This window comes from Aaosphaeria arxii (genome assembly GCF_010015735.1).
Source record: "Aaosphaeria arxii CBS 175.79 unplaced genomic scaffold BU24scaffold_5, whole genome shotgun sequence".
NCBI classification, from domain to species: Eukaryota; Fungi; Ascomycota; class Dothideomycetes; order Pleosporales; genus Aaosphaeria; species Aaosphaeria arxii.
Window position 1 is genome coordinate 1,757,490 of NW_022983478.1, and position 13,633 is coordinate 1,771,122.

A 13,633-nucleotide genomic window follows, 5' to 3' on the forward strand; every position below is an offset into this window, starting at 1 on the left:
ACTGGCAATAATGAACGCCATTCCTTGCTTGTCTGTGCAATTTAATGACTGGCAGCAGCCTTTAATCATGTCGTCTTGAACGTTGGCTTGGTTGTCGAGTAAATGGTCGTCGCTACGACTTGCCCGTTCCTGGCCTCCACCACTCTACTACTCGGTTAGTCCTGCCCCCTTGTTCTGCCCACGAAATCCAAACCACGAATTCCAGTGAAGTGCATACATGCATATCCAGACGTCCTTTAGCCCATCCCCTTGTCCACTTATTTAATTGAATCTTCCCTATCTCAAGCTCGTAACTCTTCTTGCAAGGAGGAAGTAACCTTGAAAAGCTGGGTTGTAGATTGTTTTGTATGCTAATAACCTTGGAAAGTATGAAGAGAACAGAAGTAGTAAACATGAAGATGAAAGTAAAGAGTTCACTCTATTATTATTTTTTATTTCTCTTGCGGTTGCTAGCTAAACTAGAATTCTATCAAATAGAAAGGGATGCGTGTTATTATTCTCATCTGTCCTTTTATAATTGTTTGTAGCCTTTTCTCCTGAAGTTATACGTTAGATAATACTTTGTCTTTTAACTTTTTTCCTTGACTTGAGCTTACTGTAAAACCAAGCAGTAGGCTTTAAAGAATAGAAGATATGTGATGCTTTGATTAGACTAAGAAGCTGTTGTTGAGCGCCTGCAAGTGACTTTTGATCGAGGTACCTTTCATCCCTTCTGTTCAACACTTTTGTGATATACTATCTGTCTTTCAACATCTGGGTAGTTTGCTTCGATTCGGCATTTGGATTAAATGCTCTTTTCCGGTCAATTGCATCACGCTGTACGTTAGGCTTTGTTGATTATAGTTGAATGCCCAATAATAGGTTATCTAAGGTCTATTGGAAGATGGGGATCGATATTTAGGTACCGACCCATGGTTCGATCGGATTGTGATTCAACACTCAGAATAGAGACTGTGAACCATGAATCCGGAGCTCCTTTGAAAGGACATGGTTCGATACATTTTCTCATCAAAACTAGACAACAGGACATCCACTTCGATTCCGGAATATAGATATCTAGCGAGTAATTGTGAATAAAACTTCATACTTAGTACGAGTTTGCAACATAGCGACTTCTTTCTTATGGTCGCGACTCAATCGGAACATCCCAGCAGCGCGTCATAAGCTTGGCACCAGTCCCAACCCTCAACTTTTTTTGAAACCGCACCGCATCGACAGTACACCAACACAACATTTCCCCTCCTCCAGACACGCACTCGCAGCCATGGGGAAAGGAACCGACAAACTCTACATCACGCACTCGGAGTGGTCCTCGAGCGACGCCTTCGGCACCTCGCGCGGCGCAAACGCAGGCCGGGCGGAAAACTCGGGCGGCTCCTTTCGACGACTCCCCTTCAACTACTGCGCCGTGTCGCTGCAGCCGTTCACCGACCCCGTCTGCACATCCACGGGCACCATCTTCGACCTCACGCACATCCTCACCTGGCTCTCGAAGCACAAGGACACCAACCCGGTCGACGGCTCGCCGTTGAAGCGCGCGGACTTGATCGCGCTGCACTTCGCGAAGAACGAGGATGGCGAGTACGTCGACCCGGTCACGTACAAGGTGTTCACGGACAACACGCACATCGTCGCGCTGGGGAACACGGGCAATGTGTTCTCGTGGGACACGGTGGAGCGGCTGAACATCAAGTCGAAGAACTGGAAGGACCTGGTGTCGGACGAGGACTTCAGCAGGAAAGACATCATCACGCTGCAAGACCCGCAGAACATCGAGGCGAGGAACTTCGGGCAGTTCAAGCATATCAAGGACGGCGAGACCATCGTGCCCGGAGATGAAGGCAGCGTCAACGTAGAAGCGCTGGGCAACGCTGCTAAGATTCTGAAGGCCAAAGAGGCCGTCGCAAAGGCTCGAGCGGACCGACAACTCAAAGCAGCAGGCGGACAAGTTTCAAAACCGGGCGCGTCTGCTCAGAAGAACGGCGCTGCCTCGAAAGCAGCGCCGCCACCTCCCGCCAAAATGGCCTACAACGCCGCCGTCTACACCTCCGGCAAAGCAGCCGCATCCTTCACATCCACGGGCGTGACGCCGCACACATCAGGCGAGCGGGCCATCCTCTCCGACGAAGACTACATGCTGAAGCCCAAGCGCGTCAAGAACAAGGGGTACGCCCGGATCTCCACGTCCCTGGGCGACCTGAACATCGAGCTGCTGCCGGAATTCGCGCCGCGCGCGGTCTGGAACTTCGTGAAGCTCGCGCAGAAGGGGTACTACAGGAACACCATCTTCCACCGCAACATCAAGGGGTTCATGATCCAGGGCGGCGACCCCACGGGCACGGGCCGCGGCGGCCAGAGCATCTGGGGCAAGCCGTTCAACGACGAGTTCGACGGGCCGGAGAAGCACGATAAGAGGGGCGTGCTGAGCATGGCGAATAAGGGGAAGAACACAAATACTTCGCAGTTCTTCATCACGTATCGTCAGGTGCCGCATCTGGATCGAAAGCATACCATCTTCGCGCGGGTGGTCGGCGGATTGGACACGACGCTCAAGTCGATGGAGATGGCGGAGACGGGCGAGAAGGACAAGCCGGTCGAGGACCTCGAGATCCTGGACGTCGTCGTGTTTGTCGACCCCTTCGAAGAGTGGGAGAAGGAGCGCAAAGACAAGGCGAACAAAGAGGAAGAAGAAGAGGAGATCCGCAGACAGGGCGGCAGGGCAGACGAGAGGACCACATGGACGGGGAAGAGGATACGCAAAGACGGTACCGTCGACAACGATTCATCCGCCGGCCAGGGCGTTGGGAAGTATCTCCAAGCAGCGAAGCAGCAGCAGCAACAAAACGAAGACGAGATCGTCGGCGAATGGGACGAAGCCGACGAACCGCCCGTCAAGAAGAAAGCGCGGACAGGCGGATTCGGAAACTTCGACAGTTGGTGATAAAAAGAAGAAAAGAAACGAAGAAAAAGTCACGCTTGGAGTTTAAAACAAACACTCATATATATACTGTTCAGTACACCGATTAACCTAGATACCCAAACCCCACCCACCCTTCCATCCTTACAGAATATAAACTGTTCACCTAGACGTTCTTCCGTCGGGCACGGCCGTACTTTTTCTTCAAACATACGTGATGATCACCACCAGGCATCAGGGGTTCTACCTTCCTTCACGGGGCGGCGGGGAGGCGGCTGACAGACTGGAAAGATTAACTGGGTATACCTCGTTGCAGACCTCGTGGTGTGCATGGTATGTATAAAACAAAACAGATGACTGCTTCCGTGCTGGGATGGCAGGGCAATTATTCGCCGTTGCCCCATCTATGCGTTGTCTTGATAGGCATTGTCGACGTCAAGGCGGAGTCAAGCGGTACATAGTAAGTAAAGTGAGCAAGTCTTCACATTTCGGAAAACTGCCAATTTCCTATGAAGTCTGAATTGTTTGAATTTTATGTATTTGTATTTCTTTTTTTTTCCTATTTCTTCAAGCTTGTGTGCTGCTCTGCCCAGTTACAAAGGCCAAGCGAGCTTGTGAAGCTGAGTTTACACATTTTTGTTGTTGTTGTTTGTATCATTACATAGCATGACCCTCAGCTGATTTCTTCATGCTGAAGCTTTGTGTGGGGCTTTCCACACTCCGTCTCTCTCTTCCTCTCTCTGTGTGTGTATCCTTCGTTCCTCTCTCGTCTAGAGAGATGGGTTGTTGGAGTCCTCCTTTCTCGTGTCCTGAGTCATCCATCCACCCATCCATTCATGCATCTCTCTCGTCCAGACGGCATTTTGCGTGTTGTGTGGTAAATCATCCTGGATTCTCGATGACTTTGTACTTCCAGCACGGTGGGGTATATATGGTACAAAAAAGAAAAAGCAAAAGAGAAGAATAGGAATCAGAAGAAGAAGAAAGAAAGAAAATCAACGACAGAAGGGGAATAACTAATCGTACACGTCTCGGATTACCTCGCATCCGTAGTCGCAAAAAAGAGTCGTGGAGTGTGTGTATATGCCTCAAGCAACAACGCACGCACGCACGGGAGGATTAGAGGAAGATGGTGAATAACAGCGCGGTGCCGAGTATGCAGCTGAGGGCGACTTTGCTGCCGATGCGCTCGGAGGGTGGTGCGGCGCCGCCTTCTGCGACCACGTCGAACGGCGAGCCGCCTCCGGACTCGGCGTTGGACTTTTGCGTGTCGGCTGTTTGCTGGGGAGCTGCTGCGCTGGTTGCGGGGGACGACTGTGCATCCTGGTTTCCTGTTTCTGAGGGTGGGTTGGCGGATTGGACTGCGGTTGTTGCGATGGAGGTTGCGAGGGTGGTGTCGGTGGGGATGCTGGGGTCTACTGCGATGCCGCTTGAGGTTGAGGTCACGGCTGCGGCAGATGATGTCGTCGTTGTAGTGACATCGTCACCATCATCTTCTGAACTTGACGTCTGCGGCGGCGGTGGTTGCTGGGTTGGCGCCGCGGATGTAGCTGCGATGGTGGTGACAACTGCGTTGGGGCAGAGACTTGGGATTCCGAGGCCGAGGAGGAAGACACCGATGATGCTGGTTTCTGGCACGTCCACGTTTGCGCAAGAGCGATTCACTTCTCGGGTGATGGTCACCAAGCCGTTGAGACAGGAAGAGCTGCAGCCGCTGCTGCTGGTGAAGTCGGTTTGCGTACAACCTTGGATGGTCCTTGTGTATACGCTCTGGCATTGCGAAGGAAGGTTCTCTATGCGGGGGATGAAGTTGGAAAGCGACACCGGGCTGTTGGTGACGGCTACACCCACAGGGACGAGAGCCGACATGATGAGTGTTCGCCAGATGGATGTTGTTGAAGAGCGGGCCATGTTGGTGGGAGATGGAGATTAATTGAGGCTGGAAGGTCCTTGGGCGAGTGGGGCAGTTGCGGAGATGATGGGTGATTTGTGAGCGTCACCAACCGTTGTTCACGCAGCAGGCCTTGCACTGTCTTGGTAGGAAGATAATGCACTCGTGGTGGTGAGACGGCTGCGGTTTGGGAAGCTGGGAAAATCGTGGACGGTGTGACTCGGAGATTTATGCGACTTGGTCGTTGTGAGTCTCGGAGTCTGGACTTTGTCGAACCACCAGCGAAATACAAATAGAATGTCAATACGCGAACACCGTTGCTGCGCTGTCGATGATGCTGTTTGTTTCCGCTCTTCGGATCGAGAAATAAGGCTCGCAAATACTTTTTTTTAAACCTTTTGCTGTCCGGGGGGATCTTCCAAATATTCACGGCTACTTGCTTATGCTTTTGAATACGGGATTCAGGCACGACACAAAGCCAACGGAATCGCTCGCACCGATGATGGTCCCGGCAATAAGAAGGTTGCAAACTTGACCAATTGGTCTTTGAACTTCAACCTTCGCGAGCGTACAAACGAAAGACAGTCAAGCACGAGTTCTGCAAGGCAATGAGTGACTGAGACAAGGAGGGGACAGCCCGAGTGGAGATGCAAAGGACAAACGGCGCCGGGCCTGCAAGGAGAGAAGTACTGGAGAGCAAACGCCAGATTATAAAAAAGATGAAGGTGTAGAGGAGGGGGATTTGAATGGAAAAGAAAAGAAAACACGGCCAGCGCGAGAGACCCTAACAAAGCGATTATGCGAAGGAAGGGATGGTGCCCAAAGGAAGAAGAGGATGTCGTAAGATTCGTGAAGATATTCAGTAGTTCATGCCGTTGCGGGAGCGGCAAAGAGGCAGCCGTTTCTTCCGAAAGGATAGAGAGGGCAAGAGAAGAGGTGGATCTCCAGGGAGGTCGTTGTGTTTAAGAGAGCGACGCATGGCGGTTGGTGGGCCATGTTCTGGTGATGGGCGGTGATGGGCAGGATAGGCAAGACCTGTTCTTCTCTAGGTAATCCAAGTGGTCCAGGGAGTTTCTAGGGAGGATGTGAGCATAAGGAGCATAGTTGGATACTTGGAGTGATGATGTGTTGGGGTTTGGGGACAAGAGAGACACGAGAGGGCTGACTTGAAACACGGGGAAGCTCGTTCGAGTATGCGGATTGGCTGCAATGCTGGTTACACATGCGACAGGCATCCCCTGAGACAGAGACCTGAAGCCACTCGAGGCACTCCCCTCATCCCTCCATCCCTAATCCATCCATCTTTCAGCACAGAGGAGCCGCCCAGGAGGGGGCTCGACAGTACCTGAGACATGATTGAGAGAGGCGCGTGCCGATACATGCGGACGTTTGTCTGTAATGATTGGTTATGGATGCCTCTACTATCACCTATAGCTAATTATACGAAGCTGGAATCACACAGGCTGAGGCAAAGTTATATCTCAGGTAGTATCCTACCACCTATAGGATACGAGTAAGCAGATAGCTACAAGATACTGTGTACTTTGTTAGATACGGAGTCGCCGTTTGTACAAATGTAGGCAATGACAATTGTAGTCACATCTAACAGTTAGTAACCAATCCATGCACCATTATCTTAATCACAGCAATAATCGTTGCTTTCCGTGCTATTACACAGTACGGAGTATATTCTCATTTACTTTTCGTTGTCAACGTTGACGGTAGTTATCCATCATCCAGGCCCCCAAGCCAGGCAACCCTCGTTCAGGCAGGTTTACCAGGTGCAGCGAGCGTCCACCTTGATGGCAACATCTCCTGTCGACGGCGATTGTTTATTATAGACACAAGGCCTGTAAACTTTTGTTTCCATGTCCATCCTTGTACTCGGCATAATTCATACCTTCTTTACGCCCCATTCCGCCCATTGCCAGGCCATCTACAACCTCGACATTTAATCCATCACAATGACGCTGCGGAATCTGACCTTGCCACTCTCCATATGCTTCACAGCGTCTTCCACCTTGTCAAACGGAAACTTCTCGATCATGCATTTCACCCCTTGGTGTTCGGCGAATTTAATTGCTTCTTCAGAGTCCAGCGCATGTCCACTGGGCCATCCATGGACGCTAATGCCCTTAGGGATCAACGCTGCCGTATTGACTGGTATATCTCCAACAGCTGTGCGATAATCAGTCTCACGCATTGTGCTTGTGGAAAATAGTGATTTCTTGAACTTACGTGCTAGTATCAACACCTTACCCAGAGGCCCGCATCCATTGATCAAAGGACCCATGATCTTAGGATTTGGCGCCGTGACTACGATCAAGGAAGCGCCGCCCATCTTCTGAAGCGCTTCCGCAGCGTCTTCCTTGCTCGTATCCACATAGTCGGTCGCACCTAATTGGAACGCAAAGTCCTTCTTCGAACTGCTAGTTGACAGTGCGACCGTCCGATAGCCCATCTTGCGCGCATATTGCACGGCAAGATGCCCCAGGCCACCGAGACCCTGTATAGCTACAATGTCTCCATGGGTAATATTCATCTTTCGGATGCCATTGAAAACAGTCACACCGGCGCACAGAAGAGGTGCATATTCAGCGGGGTCGGCGTCTTTTGGAATTCGAACGGTAGCTTCTGTGCGGAGAATGCAGTATTCCGAATCTGTTCTGTTTGTCAACATTGGCCTTGAAACGACCTCGAACAAAAAAAATGCTTACAGCCACCGTCTCGAGTTACACCATTAATCTCTTCATTTTCGCACATCTGGTAAAGGCCCTTATTGCAAGGAGTGCATAGCCCGTCATGCCCACCATGCCATGGTCCGCCAACCTTGTCGCCGACTTTCCATTTCCTTTCGTTGGGACCGATAGCCACTACAGTCCCAATGACTTCATGTCCGGGGATGCGGGGGTACGTGCCGCTTTGGGTAGTCGTTTAGTCCAAGTACAACCACAACTCTGCCTTTTGGATATTACTTACAAGCTGCCATTTTGCACGAAAGAGTCGGAGTGACAGACACCACATGCAGAAACTTTAATTAGGACTTCTCCCTCCTTGGGCTCTCTCATAGGAACCTCCTTTATGGCCCATGGCGCATTCGCCTTCTCGATCACGACGGCGCGGCAGCTCTTTGGAATGCTTGGGGAGGACATAGTTCGTGGTCAGAGTACGGAGTAGGTAATGGTAAATTGGTCGGAAGGAATTGTTGGAAAGCAAGTTGTATTCAGACTGTTTTCGATCATGCTTCTAAACCCTCAGCTTTATACCTGCGATAACGACAAAGCGTCCTGAGTACAAGCTATCAGCTTACATCCAATGAAGAGCATTGATGCAACCAATGCTATGACGAGTCGCGTGGCCATTGGTGGAGGGGATCAACTAGATTTCTCAATGACTCTATCATCTTCATGATCTCCAAGCAACCTTTGAGCCGATCTCACTCGCAGATGGTCTCGAATGTTGAGCTAATGCGGTGATAAGGAAAAAGTCCATACCACACCACTGGTCAGTAGGGAAGGCTCGGAAGCTGGCACTGGTTGGATAAGGGAACATCCCACTATGATATCGCTGACTGATCATGCAAACACCTTGGTTTGGAGAGAGGTTCAAGGGTACGAGCATACTCGATTCTGCACACTTGCGGGGTGATTCGAATATGATGATAGAGTGAGCTCCGGTCTGGTTTCTAATTGGACGGAACTGTTTTCAATGAATGTTACCTATAAGGCCGGCCGGAGGAGAGAGGAGCTTTCTAGTCCGTGATCGGACGACGAGTATAAAATGAAGCGGATTTAGGATTTAGGAAAAAGAGTCTAAAGGTGGAGTTGAATTGTCTTCCTTTATTGTTTCTTTGGAAAGTTTCTCTGTTGTAGTAGAACTTCTTCGATGAGAGTAGTTATCTTCCCGTATATTCTGACTTTGTCTGCAAGCCTCATGTGAGGGGATGGATAAAGGAATGGTAATGGTCAGGTCAGGCCAGCCAATCAGAGATCGATGTCTATGGCCAGGGCTGCAAGCGAACCCCAGACAAACGACGACGTAATCGGCCTCCCGCTCCCGCCACGACCGACTTCTCACCCGCCTCAGCTCTCAACTTGCGCCCCCGCCATGCCGGACCACAGTTCAAGTCTAGAAGAATGAAGAAGACGCTGCTCCTGTGCTTTATCCATGGATTCAAGGTACGAAATGAATCACACAACACTCTTTTCTTCAGCGCGACACCACTTCCCCACCCATGAATCGCATCGCACACGCACCGCATCGCATCGCAAGCTTCCGAGGCCTTCAAAGACCTGCATTCCACCTGCTAACATTGACACTACTGTTATATAGGGCGGCGATGACACGTTTGCCAATTTCCCTTCCCATCTCAAGGCGATCCTCCAACATGCGCTACCAAAGGTCTCCGTGTTGACCATCACATATCCCAAGTACGAGACAAGAGGTGATCTACAGGAATGTGTGGCGAGGTTCAAAGAATGGTGAGTCCTTGTCCCATTGCGACATCATGCACCGCGAGTTTTCACGCCCGACTACGGGCCTCTGCCACCTAGAGTACTAACCACATATCAATTCCAGGCTTCAGAACAAAGTCATAGATCTCGAGGTCGAAAATGGGACGCCCTCACCCACCGTGGACCCCTCCGTACGCACTGTTCTCGTCGGCCACTCCATGGGTGGTATCGTCGCAGCCGAAACCCTTCTGTCTATCATCAACGAACAGCCCATCCACTCTCTCAACAACTCCCAGTCGCACTCGACCTCTTCTCTACCCGACCCTAGTCTCTTGATGTTCCCGTACATTCAAGGCGTGCTTGCTTTCGACACACCGTACCTTGGAATCTCCCCCGGAGTTGTTGCGCATGGCGCCGAAGGCCACTGGAAAACCGCAAACTCGGCATACGCAGCGTATTCGAACCTTGCTGGTGCGTTCGGTTGGGGTGCGAAGAATTCCGAGGCAGGCCCCGTAGATGCAAGCAGGATGCTCCCAGCTCCGGACAAGAGTTCAAAGGTCGCTGTTAGCGACTCAAACGCAGACGCAGCCGCCACACCGCTGTGGCAGCGTTATGGACGAGTGGCATTATTTGCTGGAGCGGCTGGAGCCGTCGCTGCTGGAGGTGCTGCTGCGTATATGAAGAGGGAACAGATAACAGAGGGCTGGAGCTGGGCAACGTCGCATCTCGAGTTTGTGGGCAGTCTGGCACGGCCTGAAGACCTTAAGAAGCGCCTCTACAATGTGATCAAGCTTTCGCAAACCCAATCGATTGGCTTCACCAACATCCACACGACGCTCGGGCACGCTGTTAACGCACAGAACAACAAGGACTCATGGGCTGGAAAAGTAGCAGGCACCGACCGCACGTTCTGCAACCTTCCAAAGGGTGAAGCGAAACAATACTTTGTCCCTGCAGTGAACGACAAAAGCACTTCGGAGACTTTTGCGCACATGTCCATGTTCGAACCTAAGAACAACCCCGGCTATTACAACATGAGCGAGTTGGCGAAGGAGCTCCTCCACGACTGGCTTAACAATGAATGGTACGAGGAGAGCGAAGGTCCCCTCAAAGACACCACCCTAGACGAGGACGCCGAGATGGTGGAACAGCCCGACGATCTCGACGAGGAGTTCGAGAATGTCAAGCGGCCTACAAGTGTAGAGCCTGGGAACAAGCAGGAGTTGTAGACATCAGGGATTCAGGCAACGATTGGGGATTGGCCAATCCCTTCGTACGACATCACGGCTGTATGAACATCTTGTACTAGAATGGGCGTTTTTGTGAATGTATACCCTTTTTCTTACTTTTTATTCCCTAACACTATTACTTTTTGGAAGCTCTATTGAATGATTCGAGGTCAGTGGTGAACAAGCATGTCCGTAAAATCTTCATACCAAACACCCACTGCATTGCTCGATGTCTGTCAACGCCAACTTGAATGAACATTTATCACGAAGACACTACCTCACTGTGCCCATCACAACGCTGATATACACCACGTATCTCGCATACTGATGGCTATGATACTCCCTTGTAAATGCTTACTTGTATACCCATCGAATCAGTTCAAAACAATCTAACATGACAAACGCCTAGTCGAGACACAAACAACGAAACCTATATGTTTGATGTTTTATTAGGTAGGTAGACCGTAGTCATCGCTTGTCTGAGTGCATGAAAACACACTGATCGGGAGCACAGATGGTGCTTAAACTACTTGAGTTCTACCTACGAGGCTATCAAAGAGCCATTCCCATGAAATGATTTCTTTTCCGTGCCAACTCAATTGTATGATTCAAGCATTCCAACGAGCGGCCGGATAACGCCAATGAGGTCGTCCGCAATGTGTTCATGCGCACGCTTGCTGCTGCCACTGCCACTGCCTGTCGACCGGTGCTGGACTAACATACTCTGTGCGATCCTCCCAAAGACTCTTTGCCGCTGCGAACCTTCCGTCCAAAACCGGAGGCTTCCAAGAATCTCCCAAGGTAGTCAGACCCAAACCACCGTGGTTCAAGCCGTACCTGCTTCCATCAGCTTGGTCTGCCATGAGCGCTCGCTGGGAAGGAAGCGTCGAGGAGCCCTTCTGACGGGCAGCACTAGAGTTCGGGTCCCCAGTATGAATAGCAATAGCGGGTGCGAGCATCTGGATGTGAGACTTTCCTCCAGTAACCACCAGGCTGTCGTTCGCGCGCGTTTCGTCGCACGGGGAAGGCTGAATGTCGTTGATCGGCTCTGCCTCGAGATCTCCCTTTGTAGGCGGAACTGGGTAAGGAGTGCGCAGATATCCTGGGATGTTTGCGTCCATGAGGCTGGGAACAGGAGCGACGGGCGCATTAGCCATAGGGTTGTTCTGGGGAGTGAAAGGTACCACAGCCTGCTCATAACCCAGCGTTGCAGGATTGAAGCCATGCACACGATGCACCGTAGGTGGAGATTCAATGGAAAGAGACCCTTTAAAGCCCCCCTCGACTTGTTCGAAGCTATCGTCCGGGTAGATGTCTGCGTCAGATGGCATCGGACCCTGGTCCGTACGCCTTGAGCGCGGCGGCTGCTTGCGTGGGAATTTCTTGGGACGCTCCCCCCTTCGGCGACCGTTGTTGTTCTGTCGGTTAGTCGTTCCTGGAGTGGAGCGGAATGGAGAGGCGGAGTATGCTGCCGGGGCATTGGGCACAATGTGATATTGATTGTGTGTGGCGCCATTTGCCATTGTGTGCTGTAGCTGGGGGGAATTGAATGAGCCATGCTTGGTCAGGTTCTTTTGGGACTCATCCACTCGTACCTTGGGCAGCATTGGTGAGAATGATGTATCGCCTGAGTGAAATTGGTTTGGGACACTGGGGACCTCGAAATGACGCTGCGGTGATGGGTTTCGAAATGTAAATGCCCCATGTCTGCTGCTTTCAGAGCTGTGGATACGCTGTGAAAGTGGTGTAGTCGAACCTGGTGTCCAACCAGGTCCAGCATAGCCACTGCTATTGAATCGATCCGGGGTCTCGAAGATAGGACGGTATGATGGCACCGAGGTCTGCAACGGCATTGATGGGGCTACTTGAGGTGTGAGCAAAGATCCAAAGCGTGCTCTTGGATACAGACCAGGTTGAGTAGACTGAGGGGGTCCAGGGTAGTGTCCGAAGTCATGATATTGGCCGTGGGCAACGCTACGAGGAGAATGCATGGCTTCTCTGGTCAGTGCCACCCGTGCTCTGGGCGGATATCTATACATACCTCGAGGCGTTTTCGGTGTCTCAAAGTTCGGAATTGCCTTTGATTGTGCCATTTGGCTGCTAAAGTACGGTGCTTGGTGATGAGGATGAACGCCACCGTGGTCTACACGCATTTGGCCGAATAGTCCTTGGGTTCTGTCTACTTGCTCACCTTCCGAGCCTTGGACGGCGCCTGAGAAGATGTGGGGATGAGTCGGCATCATCTCCAGGTGAGTTGTTGTTCGAACTTTAGGGTCTGCTTGGGCGTGTTGCGGAGTTGCTACTGTTGTCAGTATAATACAGTCAATCGTACATCACCTCAGCAACGTACCTTTCCGTTCTTTGTCGGGGCCAGAAGGTGGAAGAGAAGGCCACTCGTTTTCTCCAAACGATACAACCTGCGATACTGAGGCCTGGAAACGGGTTGCTTTCTGACTTTTCACTTTTTCTGCTGCACTGCGACGTAACGAGGACGGACTGAACGAAGGAGCATGAGGGTTGAAAGACGGTGATCTAGTATGCACTTCGAGCCGGTGCCTATTCCACATAGCGATGAGGGGATTAAGTAGAAAGGGGAGAGGGGGGAGAGAGGGGGGAGAGAGTGGGGTTGAGGTAAAGGTTGCGAAGGGGACGTTGTGTTTGTTTTGGTTTTAGGCCGGAGGGAGTGAATCTTGTTATGGGCCAGCTTCACTTCGAAATCACCTGGAGGGACGTGGCAAAACCAATTCCCTTCACCTTCACTAGCAACTGGCGCAAGCGTTTCTTTGCTACGAACATAGCAAATCAGTCTTAGGCGGACCTGTTGCAGCGACGTGAGAGTAAATCGTGATCCGTCCAGAATGAACAGACTGGCTCAGCCATACACAAAATCACCTCAAGCACTTTCATTCTAGGGAGATAACTTTGCTTATTTACCATCATTCACTTCTTGAAGTCATGGTATCCAGGCCTGAAGGTGAAAGAGCTCAGCAGATGTATTTCAGTTTTTTCAATCGTGGTTAGTTCCTTCACTACGGCTGCCTTGAGGACGTAGAATCTCAACGAGATGACAACGAGTATGGATAGGTAGCACTAAATGAGCTGTGGATGTATCTTGCTCGAAACAAGATCCTGGATGAACTAG

The 13,633-nt window shown here is 51.1% G+C and overlaps 6 protein-coding genes across 6 annotated transcripts; 3 read left to right on the forward strand and 3 right to left on the reverse strand.

The window, feature by feature from the left end:
* The first annotated feature begins 246 nt into the window (after positions 1 to 246).
* BU24DRAFT_221111 (uncharacterized protein) lies at positions 247 to 591 on the forward strand. Its single transcript, XM_033522056.1, has one exon. It carries the CDS (start codon positions 348 to 350, stop codon positions 525 to 527), a length of 180 nt encoding a protein of 59 aa, XP_033383106.1. The 5' UTR covers positions 247 to 347; the 3' UTR covers positions 528 to 591.
* A 465-nt stretch (positions 592 to 1,056) lies between these two features.
* Positions 1,057 to 3,116, forward strand: BU24DRAFT_221129 (peptidyl-prolyl cis-trans isomeras-like protein-like 2). The gene has a single exon (XM_033522057.1). It carries the CDS (start codon positions 1,265 to 1,267, stop codon positions 2,939 to 2,941), a length of 1,677 nt encoding a protein of 558 aa, XP_033383107.1. The 5' UTR covers positions 1,057 to 1,264; the 3' UTR covers positions 2,942 to 3,116.
* A 920-nt stretch (positions 3,117 to 4,036) lies between these two features.
* On the reverse strand, positions 4,037 to 4,828 carry BU24DRAFT_463526 (uncharacterized protein; the record flags this gene model as incomplete). The annotated part of the gene is made up of 1 exon (XM_033532133.1): positions 4,037 to 4,828. The coding sequence occupies one exon, from the start codon at positions 4,826 to 4,828 to the stop codon at positions 4,037 to 4,039; it is 792 nt and encodes a 263-aa protein (XP_033383108.1).
* A 1,852-nt stretch (positions 4,829 to 6,680) lies between these two features.
* On the reverse strand, positions 6,681 to 8,078 carry BU24DRAFT_392924 (alcohol dehydrogenase). The gene is made up of 4 exons (XM_033525179.1): positions 7,788 to 8,078; positions 7,526 to 7,728; positions 7,047 to 7,469; positions 6,681 to 6,986 (listed from the first exon to the last, which is right to left on the reverse strand). Exons 1-4 carry the CDS (start codon positions 7,958 to 7,960, stop codon positions 6,760 to 6,762), a joined length of 1,026 nt encoding a protein of 341 aa, XP_033383109.1. The 5' UTR covers positions 7,961 to 8,078; the 3' UTR covers positions 6,681 to 6,759.
* A 799-nt stretch (positions 8,079 to 8,877) lies between these two features.
* BU24DRAFT_423671 (uncharacterized protein) lies at positions 8,878 to 10,757 on the forward strand. The gene is made up of 3 exons (XM_033528313.1): positions 8,878 to 8,986; positions 9,141 to 9,289; positions 9,387 to 10,757. Exons 1-3 carry the CDS (start codon positions 8,945 to 8,947, stop codon positions 10,489 to 10,491), a joined length of 1,296 nt encoding a protein of 431 aa, XP_033383110.1. The 5' UTR covers positions 8,878 to 8,944; the 3' UTR covers positions 10,492 to 10,757.
* Positions 10,758 to 10,993: 236 nt separating this feature from the next.
* On the reverse strand, positions 10,994 to 13,058 carry BU24DRAFT_482320 (uncharacterized protein; the record flags this gene model as incomplete). The annotated part of the gene is made up of 2 exons (XM_033533235.1): positions 10,994 to 12,790; positions 12,842 to 13,058. The coding sequence occupies 2 exons, from the start codon at positions 13,056 to 13,058 to the stop codon at positions 11,154 to 11,156; spliced, it is 1,854 nt and encodes a 617-aa protein (XP_033383111.1). The 3' UTR covers positions 10,994 to 11,153.
* Positions 13,059 to 13,633: the final 575 nt, after the last annotated feature.

Coding starts and splice junctions, on each gene's coding strand:
- BU24DRAFT_221111 (XM_033522056.1), top strand. CDS start 348: ATGCTAATAACCTTGGAAAGTATGAAGAGAACAGAAGTAGTAAACATG.
- BU24DRAFT_221129 (XM_033522057.1), top strand. CDS start 1,265: ATGGGGAAAGGAACCGACAAACTCTACATCACGCACTCGGAGTGGTCC.
- BU24DRAFT_392924 (XM_033525179.1), bottom strand. CDS start 7,960: ATGTCCTCCCCAAGCATTCCAAAGAGCTGCCGCGCCGTCGTGATCGAG. Junction 7,729..7,787: donor TTCGTGCAAAATGGCAGCTT/GTAAGTAATATC, acceptor GACTACCCAAAG/CGGCACGTACCCCCGCATCC. Junction 6,987..7,046: donor TAAGGTGTTGATACTAGCAC/GTAAGTTCAAGA, acceptor ATTATCGCACAG/CTGTTGGAGATATACCAGTC.
- BU24DRAFT_423671 (XM_033528313.1), top strand. CDS start 8,945: ATGAAGAAGACGCTGCTCCTGTGCTTTATCCATGGATTCAAG. Junction 8,987..9,140: donor GCTTTATCCATGGATTCAAG/GTACGAAATGAA, acceptor ACTGTTATATAG/GGCGGCGATGACACGTTTGC. Junction 9,290..9,386: donor GTGGCGAGGTTCAAAGAATG/GTGAGTCCTTGT, acceptor TATCAATTCCAG/GCTTCAGAACAAAGTCATAG.